The sequence below is a fragment of the Poecilia reticulata genome, chromosome 11 (assembly GCF_904066995.2).
Source record: "Poecilia reticulata chromosome 11, P_reticulata-male-v2, whole genome shotgun sequence".
NCBI lineage: Eukaryota > Metazoa > Chordata > Actinopteri > Cyprinodontiformes > Poeciliidae > Poecilia > Poecilia reticulata.
The window spans coordinates 27937430-27960876 of record NC_088840.1 but is presented as its reverse complement, the minus strand read 5'-3'; the positions used below and the strand labels follow the sequence as shown (position 1 = coordinate 27960876).

Here is a 23447-nt window from a genome sequence, read left to right as displayed (position 1 = left end):
GCTTCTCAAACTGCTCCTCTTCAGGCACTGACAGGGATTTACAAGAGTAGCGATAGCAGGATCATCTGGGTCCGACCATGGAGTATTAGGGCCACGTTAAGAAAATAAAAGAAACAAAATAGCACTATGAGAATAAACTTTTACAATAATAAAATTGAAATAATATGAGAATAACATCATGAATAAGGAGACACCCTGGAGAAGTAAAAACCTTCTCCGAGGTGGGATGAGGTCCGTCCCCCAATGGACCAGTTTAAGGCTCCGTTCTCACCAGCCCTGTTTAATCCGCTTTAATCCAACTCCAGTTCATTTGTCTAGGAAGTTCACTTTTCTTGGGAAGTTCTGAATTTGTAATCAAACTCTGATTCTGACTAGAAAAACAAACTCTGGTTTTCCTACAAACCTCGGTCTGGGTTTGATTGAAGTGAACTCTGGTGCGGATCGAATGCATATGTGAACCCCAAGTGGACTATAGGCTGCTCCAAAAGCAGGAAGTGGACTACAGCGCAGGGCATTCTGGGTAAACACGCTAGCTTAGCACTAGAAGGAGACGTTGCTTGTGGTCTTTTTGGTCTTCATTCATTTTTCTGACAAAATCCAAGAGACTGCAAGCATTTAATTCCTGTAAAACATTTGTTTCACATTCTTGGGAAGAAAACTTTGTATTTATACTGAGATCATTGAGTCATTTTTAAGTCATATTTGAGTTTATATATGCACACTGCATCTAAAACATGTACAGTCAATAAGGAGAAAACTAGTTTAAAACCAATATTTCAAGTTTAAAGAAAACTAGCAGGTGACATTTTTTATCATTACTTCCAGAAAACTACTTATATTTTTTGTAAAACCAAAGTGGTGGCCATATTTTTTCTTTAGTGTCTGAAGATTTTCCCACCATTAAGTGAGTTTTTGCAGATTTGTTTGGACTGTAGAAGAACTGGAAGATGTCTTCAAGCAGGAAGTGATCTCACTGTTTCTTGTTCTGGTACTTTGTTCTTCTTCTTCTACTTCTTGCAGCTGTAATGACACGGTGTGGCTTTGAAGCCTCCGTTCTGGCTCTATTTATAAAACTGCTCGTTTCAGTGCCACTGAGTCACTGTCAGCCAGCAGCAGGGAGGCAGCCACACACCACAGAACCGCAGGCAATTCTGGACGGGCTTTAACCCTTTTCCTCGCAGCGTTGCCGGGGAGACGGCTGGATCCAGGAAGCGGGGTTTCTGACGGCGGTTTATCCTGCAGCAGGAGGAAAAGGAGGAAAGCTTTTGGCAGCTGGAGTTTAGATGGAAAACACAGATGTTAACCTGAACATCCTCGCTCTGCGACGTTCAGCTTGGAGAAAAATGAAGTTAGTCTGAGCACTTCATGGGGTTTATCTGAGGCAACTTTGTTTTGTGGTCAAATGTTTGCAGATGAATCGTACAAAACGTTGATTCCAGTAACTGCGGAGACTTTTATTCTGAAAGGTTTGTTGATTTCCTAAAGAAGAAGAGAATAATTTAAATACATCAGGCTGCAGGGATTTCAGGATAGCTGAGCTTCTACTCCAGGATCTGCAGGTCTTTAAATCATTTTGCAGCCTCAGGAACTTGGAGGTCTGATTTATTGATCCAGTGATGGACAGTTTGGACCATCAGGTCTCCAGAGTCCAAATAAACACGCACACACACTCAGTTTTTCTTTTACGTCTTCGCTGCGTTTTCTTTTTTCCACTTGATGCCTGCGGTTCATGCCAGAGAAGCAGGTTGAGGATTAAAGAAAATGAAGAAGAAGCTTTTAGAAACCTGGTTTATAAATGTCCTTCTGTTTTTTTCTTTCTTGGTTCATTCCAGTTTGATACAAGAGTCAAGATTTAAAATGAATTGAAAACTAGGCCTGTCACAATAAATCAATCAATCACATGATACATTAAGGCAAGTTCAATCATTTTGATTTGCGTGATTTATTATTTTCTCTCTTTCTACCAAAAACTGGATGAAAAAGTTCAATCTGGTGCTTTGGTCTCGACTAAAACTTTTATGTATTTATCATCTAAAAAAATGTTGTTTTTGTTTCAGGCCAAATGAGAATTTAGTTTTAATGAAGGGCGCATTCACACCAGACATGTTTAGCTCTGATTCGTCGTTCCAGTCCAACCATCATCTCTTCCAAACGGCTGCACTGGGTCAGGATGATGGTATTTAACCTGCTAACTGAGGCCTGGAGTCTTTCCTCTTCAGCATCATGTTAAAACACACGCGATAATCGATTTAACCCAGTTTTTATTCCCCTTCCTCCCTAAATATTTTGCATCATTCATGACAACTCAATCTCACTCCACACCATCAATGAATTATACAGTTTCTCTTCTGTTTCTAAACCCTCTGACCTCCTTTCTCCCTCATTCATCTCCTCCCTGCAGTGTTGAGGCGCGATGGAGTCGTCGGATGATGATACTCTGAGCGAACGCTCCTGCGTCAGCGAGCCGTCTTTCCGCACCGAGCGCTCTGGCGGCTCGCTGTCCCCGTGCACGTCGGGTCTGGTGGGGCCGCCGGGGGACACTCTGCCGTGGAATCTGTCCAAGCACGAGAGGAGGAAACGGAAGAGCCAGGACTCGGTGCTGGACCCGGCGGAGAGGGCGGTGGTACGCGTCGCAGGTAAGGAAATCGCTCTCGCTGCTCCGGTGGTGTGTGTAAAACCAGGGCATTGGCAGCGTGCGTTGTTGAAGGAGGAATAAGTTTGTTCACATGATAAATTTAAAAAAAAAATGCTGCGCCCAACTACTTCCTGTTGTCTTCTTTGTGGTTTGCAACAGTGGCAACAGTTATCAATCATGTGCAGTGGCGGTTTCTGATATGGGCAATATGGGTAACCGACCAGGGCGGCATCTCGTGGGGGGAGTTTTTGGGAAAATTAGTGTGTTTTCATTAAGTAAATGTAATTTTGAAATGTCAATTTGCACATTTATATTTACATTTATAGTCAATGGAAGGATTTGACTTACAGGGTTTTTCTGTTTAGTTTATTTTTTAAAGAGAAATGAAAAGACAAGTTTATTGCTTGAACAAATACTGGATCTTTATTAGATGTCATGTTTGTCATATTTTTGCGTCCCATCTTTAAATGTCATGTTTCACTCAGAGCTACTTTCACATCAACACATTGACATTTTGTCTGATACCTTCTGTATGGTTTGTTTCCAGACGAATAAACAGTAAAACATGTTTTTCATGTTTTGCGTTTAACTGAAACTTTAATCAGATGTAATTATCCTTGTATTAAGATGAAGGTAAATGTTGGTCATTAAATGTAAATGCCAGGATGCTGATCATCTGAAGATGACATCTTACATTCTGCCTTGTGGATATGCTTAGTTCTCATTATTGCAGACAATGGCACAAAAACACATGGTGCTCAGTGTTCGTGGAAATGCTAATGCTAACAGCATGCTAACAGAATGCTGACATTACTTGGGGAACTGCAGCTGCTGGCTTTAGAGTGACACCTAACTGCAGGTGAGAAAGACAAAGAAGGAATGGTTGAAGTTGGTTTTGGAAGATGTTTCTCCTCACGGATCGATGTTAGCTTTGGGGCTGATATGTTAAGGTTTGGTCAATTGGTCAAACCTTTTGGGATTTTTGGGTTTTCTTTGTAACTCCTGTGTTTAACTTGCTTTATTCCAGTACTTTCTGAATCAACAAGCAAATTTATCTGTAAAGGAAACTCTGCTTATTGTCTGATATCTGAGGTTGGACGGTATCTGAGAGTTTTAGCTTCCTGCTCAGTTTGTTTCTTATTCACCAGACATTAGTGATCTGGCCTTATTACTGCAGACGATTAGCCTATAAGGGGATTTTCTTTTGTAGAGCTTATCTAAAATATCCAAAAATAATGCAGCTGGGAACTTAAAATATCTAGACGCAATGCTAATTGACAGCCAATCCATGAGCGCCATTCAGGTTCCTTCAAGCTGATTGGCTGATCCCCGCTAGAGCAGAAGAAGTGACGAAGACTGTTGATGTTAGCTTCTCTGGTGCGTATGAATTCATATTAATATATATTAGATGACTGAACAAGTAAAATAGGCAGTAATACACGGTTGTGGTCTTAAACTCTGCAAATACTAAGAGGGAACTGAACCGAAATCTGTTAAAGGGGCAGTACCATATACATACACATCTGGACTGTTGCCTTAATTCATTCATGCATGTTTGAGAAAGAAACATGCATGGTCTCCATGGCAACCATTCAGCTGTGCTAAACGCCTGTGTGGACCTAGCTCCGCCTTCAAGCACAAAGCTCCTCCCCCACCCAGCTCCTTCAGACTAGTCAGCAGCAATTAGCAAACACCTGGTAGAACTGCTCATCTCATTATAGGAGCCACTGCTCAGTGGTGACAACGTTAAAGGGTTAATAGAGGAGCCATGTTGTGATAACTTCCTGAAGGTGGAGTTTCAGAAAGAGCAGGAGCTTCTTAAAGAGACAGAGACAGAATTTCAAGACGTTAAGTTACAAAGTAAAATTTCTTTTAAGTGATTTTATATTATATATATATATAGCATTTCTTTAACAACTGAAGGTAACATAGTTACTTGATTGTGTATTAAAATGCGTCTATGTGCCTGAAAATACATAACACTAATTTGAGGCAGATACTAGACGCCAGAGACAATTCATTACTTCAGTCCCGAGTTTATAAATTAAGTTAGTGATAATTTTTTATGTTTTTGCTGCAATATCTGAACAAATCCAGTAATCCTTGCAGAGAAACTGTCTCCCTTCACTGTGATGCTACAGAAACGCAGAATAGAAGTGAAAGAGTACCAAATATTTCCTGGAAGCAATGATTTGTTCCTGAGCTGGAAACACCAGTTTGAGGATGAAATAGTGTAAAAGTGGGATTAGTTCTGCAACAGTGTGAGGTTTTGTTACATTTCTCTGTCATGGAGCAGCGGAGGAAGACGTTCAGATGTCTTTATTTCGTTTTACTGGTTTCAGTTCAAACTTTAGTTATATAGAGTTTAGCTCTGAATCACTGTTCTGGTTGTTCTTGAATGTGAAACAAAACCAGCAGTCATTAAAGCACTTACATAAAATGCCGGTTGTGAGAAAATGAGGGTGGTGGAGATGCTAGGAGGCGATCAGAAGACAGTAAAAGCCTCGTTTAGTGACACGGAAACAGCAAGTAGAGCGAAAGGCTTTGTGTTAGATAGAGATGCACTTACGTGTCCGTCACGTGATGATTTATTTCTAAACACATTTCCAGACTGAACAGTGTTTCAGTTCACACTTCCCTGCCTTTTTAAATCCACCTCATGCTGCTGAAGAGCTGCTTTCTGCTGAGGAATGACTCATTTCTTCTTATTCAGCAGTAAAGTTGGAAACAAAACAATTAAGAGTTTACAATGTGGCTTAATCTCACAAAATATGGAAAACCTCATTTCAGTGTCAAGGAATCGCCAACGCTGCAAAGATAGTGTTGATACAGACACAGTGCTAACGCTAACTCATGATGCTCCAGTAACAGAGTCTCTAAAGATACAAATTATCCAAAAATGTTTAGAAAATTATATTATAACCAGCAGCATGCAGAAAAATCAACCTTGTAGGTCACAATGAACGAGTTATATTCATAAACCGGATTAACCAGAGAATATTATACACCTTAAATTGACTGTTCAGAAAACGTTAAAACATTTTTATAGTGGTGTTCTTGTTGAGTGTTTTATTTACCAAAATGAGCAAAAGATGCTTGATAAACTCATGTAGTTCTATTGCTAGATAAACAGCTGCTTCATGATAAGTTAGTTAAATCCTTTTATATCTTAAAAATGAAAGCAACAGCTCAGAAAATGTCCATAAGAATTATATACGTTATATCTCAGAAATTATTCTAATAGATTTAAGATTAATGAGATTAACTACAAGCCGTCACAACTGATGCCATGATGTCTGCTCATATTATTTACACTTTAAATCATCACATCATCATTTTTGCACACAGAAATATAAAATAAAACTTAATCTCCAGCCGCTTTGGTCCTGTTTTGGTTCCGTCTCGTCGTTCTGGTTGTGTTTCTGTTCTGGACTCAGTCGGGCGTGAAAACGTGATGATGTTACATTTTCCATGAAGATCTGCATGTTTACTCTGACCCTGATTTCCACTCAGCTGGGACCTGGAAAGCAGAACCGAGTACATTCAGCTGCTTTCCTCAACCAGACGCAGTTCACTGTCTGAGAGCTTCAGTGAATTACTGTGAGCAGCAGAGGGGAGATTCAACGGGCAGCAGATGAGTTTTAAATGGATGTTAAAAAGAGTCTGTGCTGTCCGGACTGGACTCCGCCCGCCTGCTGAGCCTGAATATTAACGATCCAACCACCAGCTGCTGCCTTTCCAGCAGGGATCCATGTCTGAGGGAGAAAAACTTCATGCTATTTCTGCCATTTTTGTGTTTCAAACATGAATCACCTGTGATTTTAAAAGACAAAACAAGAAAGTTAGACGTGATGTTCTAAATGTGAATGGAAAAGTGAAAGAGAGAATTAATTTGGGATTAAAAGCCGCCAACGTCGACTTACACAAAGAATGAGGATGAAATGAGTTATTGCTCAGATTTAAGGTTTATTAAAACAAACTAGATGAAACAAACAAGACGGAAGAAGGAAACTGTATCCATTTGTTAAGTTTGCAAGTCAATAGAACGACTTCTCTTAAGTTTCTGTAAATAAATAAAATTAAGTGTACTATTTTCTTAAAATGCCTAAAATTACAAATTTAGTTGAATCGTGCAAATTAACTCGTAACTTTAGTATGACTTGTGCATACTAAAGTAAAGTAAAGTAAAGTCCACTTGTTGCGTTTTAGAGTGTATAAAGTTTAATGATACTGAAATTTGTGGAGTTGGTTCATTCATTTGTTCCCGTTTTCATTTAGCTGCTGATCAGTGGTGATGTTTCTGCTGCAAGTCCTCATCCTTTTTTACAACTGCATCCATTTTTTTTGTAAAAAAATAAAATAAAATGAATAAAATTGTTATATCCCCTCAGCATAATACTGCCACCACCGTGCTTGACTGCTCTTATGCTTCCAGTCTCATATATCTTCTCGTTACAGTTCATTCTTTTTCTCATGTGGCTTTAAAACGTTTCTCCAGTTCATGCAGAATGATGCTCCAGCTTATGGTCAAGGGGCAACTTGATATGAAACATTTAACTAATATTAATTGCGTGAGTATGTATACATTTGTATAATTTTGGATGAGTAGAAAATCAAACTTTCAATTCAGTTCAGTTAAATCTCGCGAATCCAAAAATGAATTAATTTACGCCCACAATGAGTGGATGTAACTGTCTTGGTTTGATTATCTTATAAACATTTTATTGGTATTATTTCACATTATTTAATATCAAACTGCTCTTCATTTTCTCCTGAAAGCAGCACATTGAAGAGAACCAGATTCTTTTAGCCGGACATGAACATCGTCAGTTAAACCTTCTGAGTTCTTGTTTCTGTAAATGAACTTGGACGTTTTCTTTCACTCTTTAGCAGATTTCTTTGAGATGGGAAAACTGACTTAAACATGATTTATGTTGTGGCAAAAAAAAAAAAAAAAAAAATCAATCAATCAAATTTTATTTGTATAGCACATTTCAGCAGCAAGGCATTCCAAAGTGCTTTACATAATTAAAATAAAAACAGAAATAATCAGTGACGAAGAGAGAGATTAAAAAAAATAAAAATAAAAAAACAAAAAACATTACATCATTAAAACGTCGAAAAGAAAGAAGAAGAAATTAAAAACATTAAAGACATAAAAACATGGAAGACATCAAAACCGGCACTCTAACCCTAATTTAGCCATAAGCAACTCTAAACAGGTGGGTTTTAAGTTGAGATTTAAAGGCACCCAGTGTTTCAGCTGTTTTACAGTTTTCTGGAAGTTTGTTCCAAATCTGTGGTGCATAGAAACTGAATGCTGCTTCTCCTCGTTTGGTTCTGGTTCTGGGGATGCAGAGCAGAACCAGAACCAGAAGATCTGAGGAGTCTAGACGGTTGGTACAACAATAACAGATCTTTAAGGTATTGTGGTGATAAACAGTTCAGTGATTTATAAACTAACATCAGTATTTTAAAGTCTATTCTCTGAGCTACAGGGAGCCAGAGGAGGGACTTTAAAACTGGTGTTATGTGCTCTATCTTCCTGGTTTTACTCAGAACCCGAGCAGCAGCAGCGTTCTGGATCAGCTGCAGCTGTTTGATTGATTTATTAGTCAGACCTGTGAAGACGCTGTTGCAGTAATCAATGCGGCTAAAGATAAACATGGATGAGTTTCTCTAGATCGTGCTGAGACATCAGTCCTCTAATCCTAGAGATGTTCTTCAGGTGACAGAAGGCCGACTTTGTGACTGTCTTAATGTGGCTCTGAAGGTTCAGGTCAGAGTCCATCACTACTCCCAGGTTTCGGGCCTGATCGCTGGTTTTTAGTTGTAATAACTGAAGCTGTGCATTGATTCTAGTTCGCTCATCTTTAGGTTCAAAGATAATAACTTCAGTTTTGTTTCTGTTCAGCTGGAAAAAGTTTTGGCACATCCACACATTGATCTGTTCTAAGCATCTATTCAATAATCTGATGAAAGCAGATGTTTGATGCTGCAGCTGTAATCATTCAGGACCCCACAAGCCTGCCTGCATGTAACTTAGGCGTCCTCACTGCTGCCTGCTGCTCCTTTGCTTCCGCATTTCTTTTTTTCTGCAGGCGGCTGAAAGGGACGCCTCACCCCAAGCTGCTACGCTGTTGCCATAGCGACGCGGTCTCCTCCGTTTCCATGGCTATAAAAAGGCGAGCGACACAATGGTTGTTGGGGGAGTGAGGGGCCGACTCCAGATACAAAAGAGGGGAGAGAGAGAGAGAGTTCGAATTTTAATTTGGAGCAGGAGAAAAGAGGAGCGAGTGTGAACACAGAGAGGAGTGAATGATCAAGTCTGAGCAGAAAGAAATGATGAGGGGAAGGAAAGAGACAAAGAGAGAGAGATGGAGGGGAGGGGGGTTCAAACAGAGGCAGCGATGAAAGGATGACTTTTAAATCTGAGTGTGAGGGAGGTCATAAAGAAAAGAGGAGAAAAACGCAGGAGGAGGGAAAGACGAAGAAAAACACCCAGAAAGAGGAGAAAAAAAGAAAGAAAAATAAAAAGATTCTTCAGTTTGGATTGTATGATGGAGTAAGAGAGCCAGGCTAGGAAATAGAACATAACAAGAATAAAGTCGCACAACAGTAAGTCGCAATAATACGAATAGTCAATAAAATGAGAATAAAGTCATATGAGAAAAAAGTTGTACGTAAGTTGCAATAATACGAGAAAAAGTCGAAATAATACAATAACAAAGTCGTTCAACAGCAAGTCGTAATGTACGAAAAATTCGTAATAATACAAAAATAGTCATAATATTAAACCTTAACTCCTACATTTCCCATAATGCACACACAGCTCTCCCACAGTGAGCTTTATTTACTTGTTTTCCTTATTTCTCATCATGGGAAAATAAACTAATTTAATTTTAATCATTGATCTCACAGGAGATGTGAAGAAGTTTAGTTTTTGTAACGAACTCAGCACATCTTCTCTTAGAGAAACACTCCTCTGCGTCACGCCATATTTATACCCCAGGGAAACATAAATTCATAGGTCATTAATTAAAGGTTCCTAGAAACAAATTGAAGTGTAAGTTTTATAAAAAAGTTTTTTACCCATTAGTTATTTTAGTTTATCCGTTTAATTTAATAAAAGTTTGGCCTCTTCAGTGACAGATTTAGCTGCTCCAGTAAAACATGAGTTTATTTTGAAGCTGAAAATGTTTCTTCTTACTTATCAGGCAGCAGCACAGGAGAGATTATCTGATTTATTTACCTTCATTCATACTTTCTTCACATTTTTTCTTGGTTTTATTTTGAATCTGATTGAGTTTGCCTTTAAAAGTCCAAACTGAGGATCAGTTCAGACGCTAATCCGAGTCACACGACGGCTCCGACATAAAAGGTTTGATTCAATCTCCTGAGTCGTTTAAACCTCACAGTTTCATTGGTCTGAGCTCAGAGAGGAATGCAGGAGTGGATCCTGGTTCTGGTTTTCTGATTTCGCCGGTCGGGGAGAAAACATTTGTTTCCTGGTTTCCAGCTGAAATCTCTGTGAAGCTGAGGCGTCGTCATGTTGATGTGTTGAGAACTCGATGTCCCTTTGGCTCTGAGCGCGCAGTCACTCTGCAGCTGGATTCTGCACACACGCAGCATTCAATGCACAGGCCATGTTTACTCGCATCCGCCTCAGAAAAGAAGCGCTTTCCGCTCTGACTGGGATTCGATGCCACACCAGAAAGTTTGATTCTCCTTGGTTTTTATTGAGGATTTCAGGGTCGACCGCTGAGGCCTGAACGAGCGGGAAGCAAAGGAAAAGCTTGTTAAATGTGGGTTTAGAGAGTGTTTATATGTTGGAACAGCAGACTGTAATATTTAATAACATAAATGGAAGCATGGTTCTGTCCGGGTTCTCCAGATTCCTCCCAGAGTCCAAAATGATGACTGTTGGTTTAACTGGCTTCTCTAGTTGACCTTTGCCCCATGTCTTCTCAACTCTCTTTTGCTTTAAGCAAATGTCAAATAAAACATTGCAGATTATACTCCATCTTAGGGCTGTTGTAAACGATTATTTTAGTAATCGAGTAATCTATAGATTTTTCTTACGATTAATCGAGTAATCGGATAAAAACAATTATGAAATAAAATATTGGTAAATCTTCCATAACACCAGTGTTACTATCGGATATCAACATCAGTCTATTTTTTCCACCTTTGAGCTTCCCTACCAGTTACTGTTTTGTAGACGGGGGAGCAACACGGGATATTTACGGCTCCTCCGTTCAGAAACTCATCTACCAGCCATGTTCCGCCTCCCGTTTGTTCAGACCGGGATGATATAAGTTTATTGTGCGGTTCGTCCGTAAAGCTGCTCTTACCCTGTAAGCATCAACCCTCAGCCGCCCGCCGTGTTCAGTCTCTCCGCTCACCTGTAGAAATCCTCCTCAGCTTCTTCCCGCCGTTCAACCAGCAGCTCCGGAGCAGAAAGGCTGCCGAACTCCCGGCATCGCGCCGGTCATTTTAAGGATGTTTATTGGTCCCACAAAAACGATAAAAACCTGTAATTATCACCAATCAGTAAAATCCCCACGGGCCGAACTTGAAGATTGGACGTTATGCTGCTAACACGTAGCTTCCGTCAACAACTCAGAGGCGGAAGTCAGAGGTCCGCGCAACGCAAATAATGTTCCGGCTGAAATGACAAAACATAAATTAACGAAGCTTCGAGGCAGGTCAATTTTCCTCGAGGAATTTTAATAATCGAGGTACTCGAATCACTCGAGGAATCGTTTCAGCCCTACTCCATCTTTAACGGGCTTACTTGAAACACTGCCAAATGTTAATACTGATCAAGTCAATGAAATGTCGTACAACTCATTTCCTGAAACTCATTTTGATAGTATTTTGTACGCCGTAGTAAACTGGTAGCAAATCGTGAACTGCACCTCTTTAGGTAGCGCGACACAAATCGTGGTTTCTAAAATAAAGGGAGGTAGTTTTGAAACTTTTTATTAATATTTTTGGTATCTTACAAGGGTTTTATGAATGAAAGTATTCATAAAGGGTGGGAATTAATTAATTGTTTTCAGGGGAAAGGTGCAGAGATTTTTCAACGTGAGGCAGAACTCTGAGGTCGAATTGCTTTATGAGTTTTATGCATCTACATGTTTTGCTACATTTTTTGGTGTCATTGACGATTTGTATAATTGACCTACTTTTAAAAATGAGCTCACAAATAAAATAGTTTACAGAGAGACTTGCTCAGCTCCCTCTTGAAAATGAGATCTGGATCTCAACAGGGTTTACAGGGTTAAATAAAGGAAATAAAAAATAATAATTAAAAAAAACCTTCCAAAAGTGTTTCTACCCCTTGAACTTTTCTACTCTGTGTCATGTGACAAAACTTGTAGTGTGTGTTTTTTGGAAATTGCTATAAAAAACAAAACAAAAAACAATACAAAGTAGAACAAAACTGTGAAGTGGAGGGGAGATTGTTTTTTTTAAAAAAAAAATAGAAATATGTACAAGAAAAGTTAGGCATGCACTTGAGTTCAGCCTCCCTCAGTCAGTACTTTACAGAATTACATTTTGTTGCTATTGAAGCCGTATAAAATATCAGGCAACAGTTAATAGAGGTAGACGCAGGCAGAGCCAGGATGTAGATGAATAGATGAACTGGGAGCAGACAGATGAGGTACGACAAGAGACTAAGACAACAGGTGGGTTTAATTACAGGGAACCAGGTAATCAGGGAACTAGACACAGCTGGGAACAATCAACAGGGAGGACAGAGATTCACAGGGAACAGACTAATAAACACAGAAAAACCTCACAATAAAACACTGAAAACGCAGATCTCAACAGAAAGTATTAAACCTTGCAGCGCTACGCTGCTGTTACTTTAAAAGAAAAGTGTAGTTAACATTTTCTGTGAAAACTAAATTTGTGTGATTTCCCAAGAAGTGGCGTTCAAATGATGTAACAGGTGTGTTGATGTGTAGCAACAGCAGCGAATCCAAGCATCTTTGTCAACAGATGAATTCAGTACTCAGTAGTTTTAAGCTGTTCTAGTTAACTGAGGAAAAAGTAGTCTTAAAACCAGTTTATTTTAGCACACAACTTATTATTACTATTTTATTACAACAAGTTGGCAAGTATTTGTTTTTCTTTGTGACCCCTGGAGTCACAAAGTTTTTGCATTTTAAAAACCCATTACTCTGCATGCCTCTCGAACTGAATCACTGCTTTGTGACTTGAGGGATTCCCCTTTACTTCCACAGCAACAATCAGAAGCAACACCTTGCCCCAGAAGTCCAGTGAGCTCACTGATGAGGTCATAGATGACATCATGCATTTCACAGTAGATCAAAGACGTTCTAAAGCTTGAATCTCAATGCACCAGTCAGGATCTAGACAGTTCTCGAAGATCCAAATTTGCATGCACATTGTGAGAATGTTCAGTGTTACGAAGTTACTTGTTCCCATCGTAATCCCAGTCGGACTTGGTGTTGGATACTTTGTCTCCAAAGGTATCAAAAAGATTTGTGACGATTACTTTCCTGGGAAGGATTCTGACGACGAAGTCCCTGAAGTCTCTCAGGACAAAGAGATCGACTGGTTTTGGGAAGGTCTACCAACTGGTAGCAAGGAACAGACTGACCCAGCTGGGGAGGTTTGTTCCGAACAACCAGATGCTGTAGACATGACTAAGACCTCACAGGACAGTGCTGAGGACGACAGCACTGTCTTGGGGCAAACTGACCCGGCTGGGGAGGTTTGCTCCACGTCGACAGAACATCTTGAGAGCGGGAGTGGAGTCGGAGAAGTATCTACCCCGGCTGGGGAACATTTATCTCCGGGTGACAGTGTAGCCAAGACGTTTGCTGAAATAACAGCAAAAGTTTTGGCTGCATCAGTTCACTCTCTGGTTTTGCCAGAGAACTCTCCTGTGAAAGGGACGATAAGCAGTGACTTTGAGGTGTCAGGTTCCCCGGACGGGGAAGATGTCTCAGAGGAAACTGGAGATGTCGAGTCGTCCAGGACTTCCCTATATGGTAGGGTCATGCTTTCTTTCGAGCTTTACCCTAGACAAGTGCAATAATTCGGCACTGAGATTTGACTCGGACACAAAAGAAGAAGAGGTTGAGAAAAACTTCTTTGCTGTCCTGAACCTGGGGGGATTCAGGCCAGCATAACTTTCTTACATTTATGGGATGAAAGGACAAAAAGATTTGACAGGTTTCTCTCCGGGCGCTCCGGCTTCCTGCCACAGTCTAAACCAGGGGTGTCCAAAGTTGGTCTTCAAGGGCCGGAGAACATTTTAGTTCTCTTTGTGGTGGTAGTTACAACCTTTTCAGCTTTTCAATATTCCCCTTAGCCCCGTGACAGACTGGCGACCTGTCCAGGGTGAACCCGCCTCTCTCCCGGACGGACGGATGGATGGATGTTGGTTGTTGAGGACCAACTTTGGGCACCTCTGGTCTAAACTCATGACTGTTTAGTTAATTGGTCTCCAAATTGTCCTTAGATATGATTAAAACATTTATTTTATTTTTTATGAAATGGTTCTCTGGGTTCTTCTGTCTTCATGGGGTTTGCATGTCCTTCAAGTGCATTAGTTCATTCCAGGGGTGAAAGTAGTTTTAAGTTCTTGGGAGTACTATAACAAAAAATTAATAATAATAATAATAATAATAATAATAATAATAATAATAATAATAATAATATATTTTTTAGAAAATCTCATCAGATCTAATTTAATATTTATTAAATTTATGTTTTATATATATATATATATATATATATATATATATATATATATATATATATATATATATATATATATATATATATATATATATATATATATATATATTAGAGATGTGCCGATCAGGTTTTTTCCTGCCAATACCGATCACCCATGAGGTCCGATCACCGATACCGATCACATAATTATTATTATTTTTTTATCATAAACACTACCGGTTTCATTATGTGGAAAAATGAACCATGAATTCACCTTAATTTAGACAAAAACTTGTTTTTAATAACTTTTTCCAAGAAGAAAACTAAACAAAGCAGTCATTGTGCAAATTGTACTGCTATCAGTAATACTATCTTTAACAGACTGATAACATATGAAGGCTCTGAAGAGGCTAAATAATGCATAGAGCCAAAATAAAACCTCTCAACATTGCCAAAAAAATTCAAGTATAAAACTTAACATTCAAAGGCAAATACAGGTTCCATTACAATAAACAATCCTGAGTTACTGAATGAAAACTTCCTGTTAGCATGGCGGCTAGCTGATTACTGCTAGCTCTGAGTGGCTGTTTCTGACTGAGCGGAGTAATTATGCAGAGCAGGGAGAAGATCGATTATTTTTTAGAGATTATCTGTCTCATGTTAGGACAGCGAAAGTTTTAATACGTCTGTAAAATGTATTTTTTAGGTTAGATGCTGCAGCTTTAAGCAGAGGTTCGGTGTGAGAGTCACTACCAGGTGGAGCAGAAGCGGCGCTCCGCTGTTCAACAGCGAGAGCAGAACCAGCGTCTTACATCGCAGCTCGAAGACTTAAATAATTTTGCGGGTTATTTGTTTAGCTTTCTGACCGTCATGCTAATCTGGGTGAGTGTTTGTAGCTGTGCGCTGCTTTACCTGCCATCTGATCCTCCATATGTCTTTTTTACTGCAGTGAGCCTCGATGTAGCCAAACTCCGTCAAGTATGGCATTGTTTTTATGTTATTAGCTTCGTTGTGTTGATGCATTTTGACCTGCTTCAATTTTCTGCCGCAACACGCAAACTTCCTCATTCACTCAGTGCGTTATAGTTCAACATCGCTTAGGATTTGTTGCTGCGCGTTTGCCCAATGAGAAGGAAAGAGGAGACCAGCTGCACAGGCAGGCTGAGAAATGAGATGCAGGTGATCGGTATCGGCAACAAGAGACCGTGATCGCCGATCATGCACTTTTTCATGGAAATCGGCCCGATTATGGTCGGTGACCGATCGATTGGCACACCTCTAATATATATATATATATGCTTCTTTGTGTGCTTTGGAGTTTCTGTGCTGATCAATTTTTTTGCGAAGCAATAAAAGCTGGTAGCTCTTTAATTGCTACAAAATAAAGCTGTATTTCCCTCAGCCCACTGGCTGCAATGTTGACACCTTGAGATGCCATGAGACCTAAATTCTGAGCATCATGGCATGGAGAGCATCCCAGTTTTCCATGTCTGGCGCCTCCTCATCCTGACTCTCATCCTGACAGGAGGAACAACAGAGCTCTGTTAGGTAGGTTAAAGCTCATCTTCTGAAGTTGGGATATTTTTCCTCCAACAGGTTCCAGAGGAATCACCTCAAACCAGATGTTGGACTGGATTTTATTTCAACATCATTTGTGAATATTAGAGCCTCATTTTCAACAGTGGAGCTATAAAGGTTCACCTGATGCCAAGGTCAACTCAAAACCTTCCGCGATCGACGTATTGCAGCCCTGCTCTAGCAAAGCATGAACAGTTCAGAAACAATATGAAATAGGAAAAAAAGTTATTTATTAACTGATTAAGTTGCGTTTTAGATTGTTCTTGAAAAACTAATCACTCACAGCTGCACAGTGAACCCATTCATGTTTTACAGCAGACAGCAGCTCCCCTCTCTTGCAGGTACTGCGTAGCCTCGCTAAATCTTTTAGGGGGACGCAGTACCCGACTGTACCCCCCTACTTTCACCCCTGGATGTGAGGTGCCAACTAAATCCAGCTGGATGTTTCTTCCTCCTGTTAGTGTTGATCCAGCTGTTCAGTCTGAAGGTCTGTGGTCATTTTGATTTGTTTTTATTTTCAGATTATTCTTTAATGGTTCCTTCAACAGAAAAAAGTGACAATGAAAATATAATAAATTAAGTAAAGAACAAAAAATTATAATAACTTGAAAATTTAGACAAACGTCTTATAAAACTTCTTACTAACTTCTTATTAAATAATAAAAAATATGATTTCATTAAATTAAGTAGCAGTTAATTAAGCCATCGAATAAAATAATTATCCTTTCTACACGTGTTGGGCTGAAAACCAGCTTTAAACTGGAGGAGCGGATGAATCATCTTGTTGTGGAAAAAGCTTTTTTCCATCTCATCCGTCCTTCAGCGTGTTGATGTCAGCGTCGGTTAAAGCTGCACAGAAAGGCTTTTCCACATCAGGTTTGAAAGTTCCTTCATGCATCTTTTAGGATTCAGCATCGATCCGTCCGAGTCTCCTTTGATTACCGGCATCTGCTAAACTTTCTGATCTGGAAACAAGTGAAGCTGCAGTTTGGAGCTGGATGGGTTTCCATGGAGATCACTGAGAGTCAAACTATGCTAAAGAGTCAATGTTGTTTAATCATGCAGATGGAGTTTATTTAAAAAATGAAAGCTGGATCAAAGGGTAAAAAATGCAGCGATCCCGTCCATTTGGACTTCCCTTCATATTAGTAACACAATCAGCCTGTAGGTGGCGGTGTGCTCCAAGAATGTTTAAAAAGGTTATGACTTGACTTGTTCACAAAATTTATATTTGTATTTTACATGATAAAAAAAAGTGGAGATATTGTTTTAACAGAAAAAAGAGGTACAAAGGACCCTGGGCGTCAATGACAAACATTTACTTGATCAAAAAAATAAATAAAATAATAGATGCAGACAAAAATTAAAACTTAGAAGAGGATTAAGCCAAAAAAATTTAAAAAGTTTTATTTCCAACCTTCTTTCAGTTACTTAAAGATTCAAAGTGTTGGAATTTCATTGATTTATTTTCTCCTCTTTTGTTTTCCATCAGTGCCTTAGTAAAGTTCACCCAGACAAAAAGGATATTAAACGATGGTCTAAAGTAGTTTTTAAGAATAACAAAACAAAGTAATAAAATCACATTCAAAATAAAAGGCTTTCAGCTTTAATAGAAAGACAGAAATCACAGTCACATTTTCTGAAATGCACAAATGAAAAAGAGCCTGGAGAGGTGGAGGTAAGATCTTAATATTTATGTTAAAAAAATCACAATATTTTAGTATTTTATTCTTATTTACAGGATAGATTTTCTCAACAAAGCAACCAGCCAATTAGTGGCGAATAATGGAAAGCAAAAAATGAATAATTAAAGAAAACTTTATGTAATAAACAGAGCACAATTTTTTATACTAATAGAATGATAGCAAATGTATATTCATTTACAAATTATTCATAAAACAATGAAATAAATGACTGTAAAGGACAAAAAATGTTTCTTGGAAATAAAGTAAAACATAGACACAACAGAAATGTATCTTAATTCTGAAGCTTAAAACCCGTTTGAAAAAATATGGTTTAAATGAAAAATATATATTGCCTTTACTTAAAAACTCAATAAAATCTAAATTTTGAGATTAATAGCAAGAGAAGCAGAAAGCGTCAAATAAGCAAATTGACTGTTTATCCATGCACTGAGCACCTTCTTCCACCAGGGGGCGCCGCAGCTCCACCTTCCTGCCGCTACGTAACGCAGCGGCGAGCCGCTCTTCCTCGCCGGCTCTGGGAAATTCCTGCGGCCGAGCTTCCTGGTGCGGCCGGCAGAGGAGGGATGGCAGCCAGTCACAGCGGGAGGAACCGAGAAACCAGAGCAGAAGAGGGAGGGACGGAGACACGAAGAGGGACAAGAAACAGACACGTTCACGGAGGAGCCGGAGACAGAGGCTCAGCCTCACGGATACAAGCGGCCATTTCGGCTCTGGGAGCTCGGCCGCTCGCTGCGGATCCTCGGGACGCAACCTGGGGCTAGAAAGGAAGGAAGGAAGGAAGTCTGGATACGGACTGACGTGGAGCTCCGCCGCATTAAAAACGGAAACAAACCCACGGGAGCACTTCTGTCGACGCTTATCGGCGTGTTGGATATATTCCCTCCCTCACAGAGAGCAGCGGTCACCGGGCTGGGAGCCGCTGCGGTCCCGCTCCGTCTCCACCGGCTAACATGGAGAGATAACGTTTATATAACCGACGCTTGCTTGTTAATTTGGACACATTTCAGGCTTTTTTGTTCTCTTTTGGTATCCCTGAGGATTATCTAACCCTGCTTTGAAGCAAGCTTCGGGGCGCTTCCGATGCATCATTGTCATTAAGCCCGCACCGGCTGCTGCTGATTCGGACTCTGGCGGAGGAAGGAGCCGGACCGGGACCACTGCGGTAGTCTGCAGGCCGACCCCGATCGGTGCTTCATTTTAAGGCACTATGGCCGGGTTTGTACCGGGGCTGCTGCCGACAAACCACTCCCAGGAGAAGCAGTTCGCCCAGGCGTATGAAGATGTGCTGGAGCGATATAAAGGTAACATAAATGACGGAAACTTGACTCTGTGTTTAGCTGTTTGGGAAACACAGAGTTGTTGTTTTTTTCTGGAGGAACGAAGGAAAATGATCCCAAACATGTGGCCCTGATTGTCTGAGTGTGAAAGCTGATATTTCGGCTGACAACCAGCCGGCTCTAACCTGTTTCATTGTTAATATTTTGGAGAAACATCCAGCTCTGCTACATTATTGGTCTCCTATCGGCTTGGGAAACTTTTCATTTCACTAAACAAACACAAGGAGCGCTTTTATGAAGCCCACCTGAGGTATGGAGCGCCTGAAGTGCCAAAATGTTCTAAATAAATAATGAAATGTTTGTCTACACATTTTATACACATATTACATTTATTCTTTTGAAATCTAGAGCTAATTAGGAATAAATTTGACCAGAATTTGGTGAAACAATTGTGTTTAATTGGAGTGTTTGCGATTTATTAATCAAAATAATTTTAATAAAGATATATGAGACAAAACTTAAATCAAACCTAGAAACATTTTGCTGCCAAATTATTGAATAAATAGACAGGCTCATAAACAAATCTGTTATTTGGCCATCAAATTGATGCAAAGTGGCATTTTGGCTTTTTAGCTGATTCTTCAGTAACTCCTGATTATTCCTGTAGCTTTTTTTGATAAAAAGAAGAATGGACTGTGGATGCTGACATTAGCTTCGGGGACGTCTCTGCTGCTGCTACATAGCAAAATAACATTGAGATATTATTTTAGTATCCTTTTTTGCTGGACCTTTTTTGGTCCAGCAAAGAAGGATACTGTTAGCAACTAGCAATTAGAAATTGCTAATAGGCTAATTCCTTTTAGCATAACTTTAACACAACAACTGTCTTTTCCAGTGTCCAATCAGATCTCTGCTCCCTGACTTTGGTGGCAAAGACTGACAGAAGGAGTTCATGAAATAAACACTTAAATTAGTACAATTATTTTATATTTTGTAAATTTATGCATTTATTACATTAGATATGAATTAATTTTACACATTTGCTTTTATTCAGTTAAACATATGGGCCCTTTTGGACCTCCATACTCCTGCAGAAATGGTTTGCTTCCCCACCACAGAGGCTCATGGTTGCTGTTTGTTCTGTAAATATTAAACTTGCAGCTCCGGCAGTCGGTTCAGAGGTCCAGAAGCCTATCAGTCGTTTTTAACGGGTCTGGACCTTTTTTCCTCTCTGTTCATGAAGACTTAATGCTGCTTTATGGTGCCAGTGACAGGGCTGCGTTAAAAATGGATGCCTCCACTGGCCGCTGCTGACTGTTTGGGGGGGTCGAGTGTAGGAAGGGACTGCAGACTCTGGGTCACATCTGCGAGGCTGGCTGTAATGAAAAGGAGGCGGATCTGAATTATTGATTATTGAACTGAAACGTGACTCCTCTGGGTTTGGGTTTTAGGCGGTCGGATGTGGTGGGTAAAGTGGAACACGAGGAGTTTTATTCCCTTTAACTGGTTGTAAATGATAGTTTTCAGCATCAATGTGAAAAGCTGATGTTAGACAAACAAAGTATCCAAAGAAAATGTGACAATGAGTAAAAACTCGTCAAGTATTTATTTATTAGTAATATAAAAGCTTGTCACAATAAATCAATTAATCGCATGATAAATAATTCAAGAACACATTCTCAAATATTAATAAACTATAAATTCTAATAAAGAAACTGGAAGAATTATTCAAAATAAATAACAAACAATAAATTTAATTATGAATCTATGTAAACAATTTTCTTAAAAAAAAAAAAGAAGCTAGTTAAGACAAACTCCATGCTGAAGGTTTTTGTCTTCCAGTTTTGGGCAGAAAGAGAAAAGTGATCAATTATGCTGTGGAACCTATTGAGCTTGTTTCAACTCATCATGTGATTAATTGATTTATTGCTTATTTTGACAGGCCTAGCTGTAAAACAAACCCGGCGTTATCGGCTTTATGAATGCTGAATTAAATCCCGGCGGTTGTTAAAGTCGCCCAGGAGGAAACGGGAATACTAATCCTATTAAATCTCGTTCACCTCGGACATCATCGCCGATGGATTTGCTCCTGCTTCCATGAAGAGCGGCGCTCCATCTCTCTCCATTACAGCGCCGTCGTCGATCGGTCGGCCTGCAGTTTATCTCCGAGCCGATTGGCTTTTACTTTGATAACAGAGGGAGGCATTAGAGGTGAGGTGATTATGGACTGGAGCGTAAGAAGAGCTTTAAGTGGCTCTTCTGGAGCAGCTGAAATATTGATGGATAAATCCAAGTCGTCACTTTTAAACTTCCTGGAAGTTATATTCAATATTTCCTCCTGCAGGATCAGCTAGAATCTGAGTGGGAAGGCGTGTCTGGACTTTATTTAGCATCTCTTGAGATTTCTGGTCATTTTATCCCTTCAGTTTTTACACTTTTGTCATTTTCTAAATAAATATTTAGGTCAGATTGTGGAGTTGTCCGTCAAATGTTTCTTTTTTTCTATTTATTTCTCCTTTGTGTTTATTTTGGTGAAGAAAAAAGGTGAACAAGTTCAGAAACATGTTTTTGATTCTCTTTTGGACTCTGATTTTTATGCAACTAACAGTTTTAGTGGGTTAGGAATCGATTATTCTATCGATTAATCGTAGGAAAAATCTGGCACATTTAGCAGATTTTTCATTTAACCACCCAAACCCTTTTTACACACCATTATAAATACATTGAAAAAAGTATTCTCTGTTATTAATAATTGGGTAGAAAAAGTTGATGAGTTATTTTTTCTTTTTTAATTGTACCTAATTTGAACCAGTGAAGTTAAAACTGCCACTTGAGGAGTTTTTGGTTGAACAGATTTACATTCAAAGTATTTATTTTTTGGTCTTGAATTCAAATTGCATGGATTTTGTTCAATTGTTTTGGCTTAATTACTGCTCTGAATGTTACTGCTCCTTCAGCAAATGACTATTTTCAGAGTCTTAATAGTCCAGTTAATGATTAATCTATTAGAAATTTAGTTGACGACTATTTCAAAATCGATTAATCACGATTAATCGTTTCAGCTCTAGATATTGGCCTATCTTTTGGACCAGTGGAAGCTGTTTAAACGTCTCTGCATGTCAGGTTTGGTTAGTTGATGTCAAACTTTGAAGGAGTTTCTTTCTTTCTAAAAAAATAGTTTTGTGACAAAGCATTCATGCGTTCATTCGCCCTGTTGTAGCTGCATTTTTAAAACTTTTTGCACAGAAATCGTTTGGTCTCCCTCTTGAACCACATGCAGCTGCAGGTAGAACAGCTGTTCTCCGAGATTACCCATCAGGCCTCTGGAACGGCAACCCGCCTCTCAAGGTGGCGACCGGGGAGAGTTGGCCTGAAGATGCCAAACCCAGAGCGGTTCGGTTTGGACGGGTTCTCCTGATTATCGCTCCTCCTGTTGGTGGGAAGCGGCTAAACTTTGAGCTCAGATGGATTTAGCTTGAGTTGGGGTCAGAGGTGACGGGAACCCAGCGGCGCTCGCTGTTTGTCTGTTTTATGGTGTTTAGCTTCAGATGCGTCTTTAATTTACGAGCTCGTTTCTCCTGACTGTCTAAAGCTGCTTCACTGTCATGAATTATCTTTACTATCATAGTTTATTCTGCTTGTTTAGTTTCCTCCAGCTCAAAGGTATCAAAAGGCTTTTTGTGGTTTTCAACTGCAGTTCAAAAATGTTATACATTTGTTAAACTTTGTATTTTTAATTAGGCTAAAATTATGAACATAATTTTCTTGCAATGCAAAATGTTTGTAGCCTTATTTATGGTATTTCTAAAAGGTTTACATACTCTGTAATGCAAAACATTCTGCCAAATTATTTTAAATTTCTGATGGAGTCTTGTGTTGGCTTTATTTTGGTAGCAGGATTATTGAAATAAAGTTTGTAATTGCTGAGAAAAGCTCAGTTAGATTTAGGTATGTTATTTTAAACACATGAGGTTTTTAAAGGTCCAAGGAAAGCAGGATAATTTCTTTATTTGAAACCAGTTTAACCAGCTAAACTTGATAATTTGAAGGTAGTCTGGACGGATTGCTCTGTGCTTGGTCTCTGCAGCCTGGGCTGTGTGTACGTTTGGTTTTATTGTCCCGTCAGCTGTGTGTGAGTCATCTGCGGCTGTCGTCGGGTAGAAAACGGGAACCCGGCGTCCTTGTGCTGGGATTAATCCTGTGAAACTGGAGGTGGACATGCGATCCGGTTTAAATCTTTCACTGCGTCTGCTGGCTGTTTGTCGTCCTGGGCAACAATAGCAGGATGTGTGGAGCAGTAATGATGGGGTCCGAGTGGAAAAACACCCAGACCTGAGTCGGAACCGGGGGAAACGGCAACAGTCCGACTATTTATCCCCAGCTTACGCCGTTATTATCATGCAGGATGCAGCCGGTTCTGATCCTTCAGCTTTTTCACCCGTTTCTGATTCTAAAAAGCTGCTTTAAGGTTCGGTAAAGGACAGAAAAAAATGACTGCAGCCGAATATAAAGCAGGAAATCTGAGAGGAA

The 23447-nt window shown here is 39.6% G+C and overlaps 1 protein-coding gene across 12 annotated transcripts in view; it reads left to right on the top strand.

The window, feature by feature from the left end:
* Window positions 1–23447, top strand: part of macf1a (microtubule actin crosslinking factor 1a) — a 213082-nt gene that overhangs the window by 3671 nt on the left and 185964 nt on the right. For 11 of the 12 annotated variants that reach the window (XM_081612962.1, XM_081612956.1, XM_081612954.1 and 8 more), the window contains exon 2: window positions 2402–2636. In XM_081612962.1, the coding sequence (XP_081469088.1) occupies window positions 2414–2636 (223 nt within the window). In that variant the 5' untranslated portion in view covers window positions 2402–2413. Of the gene's footprint in view, window positions 1–2401; window positions 2637–18126; window positions 18942–23447 lie in introns of those variants that run through there. The other variant, XM_081612958.1, reaches the window with a different exon arrangement.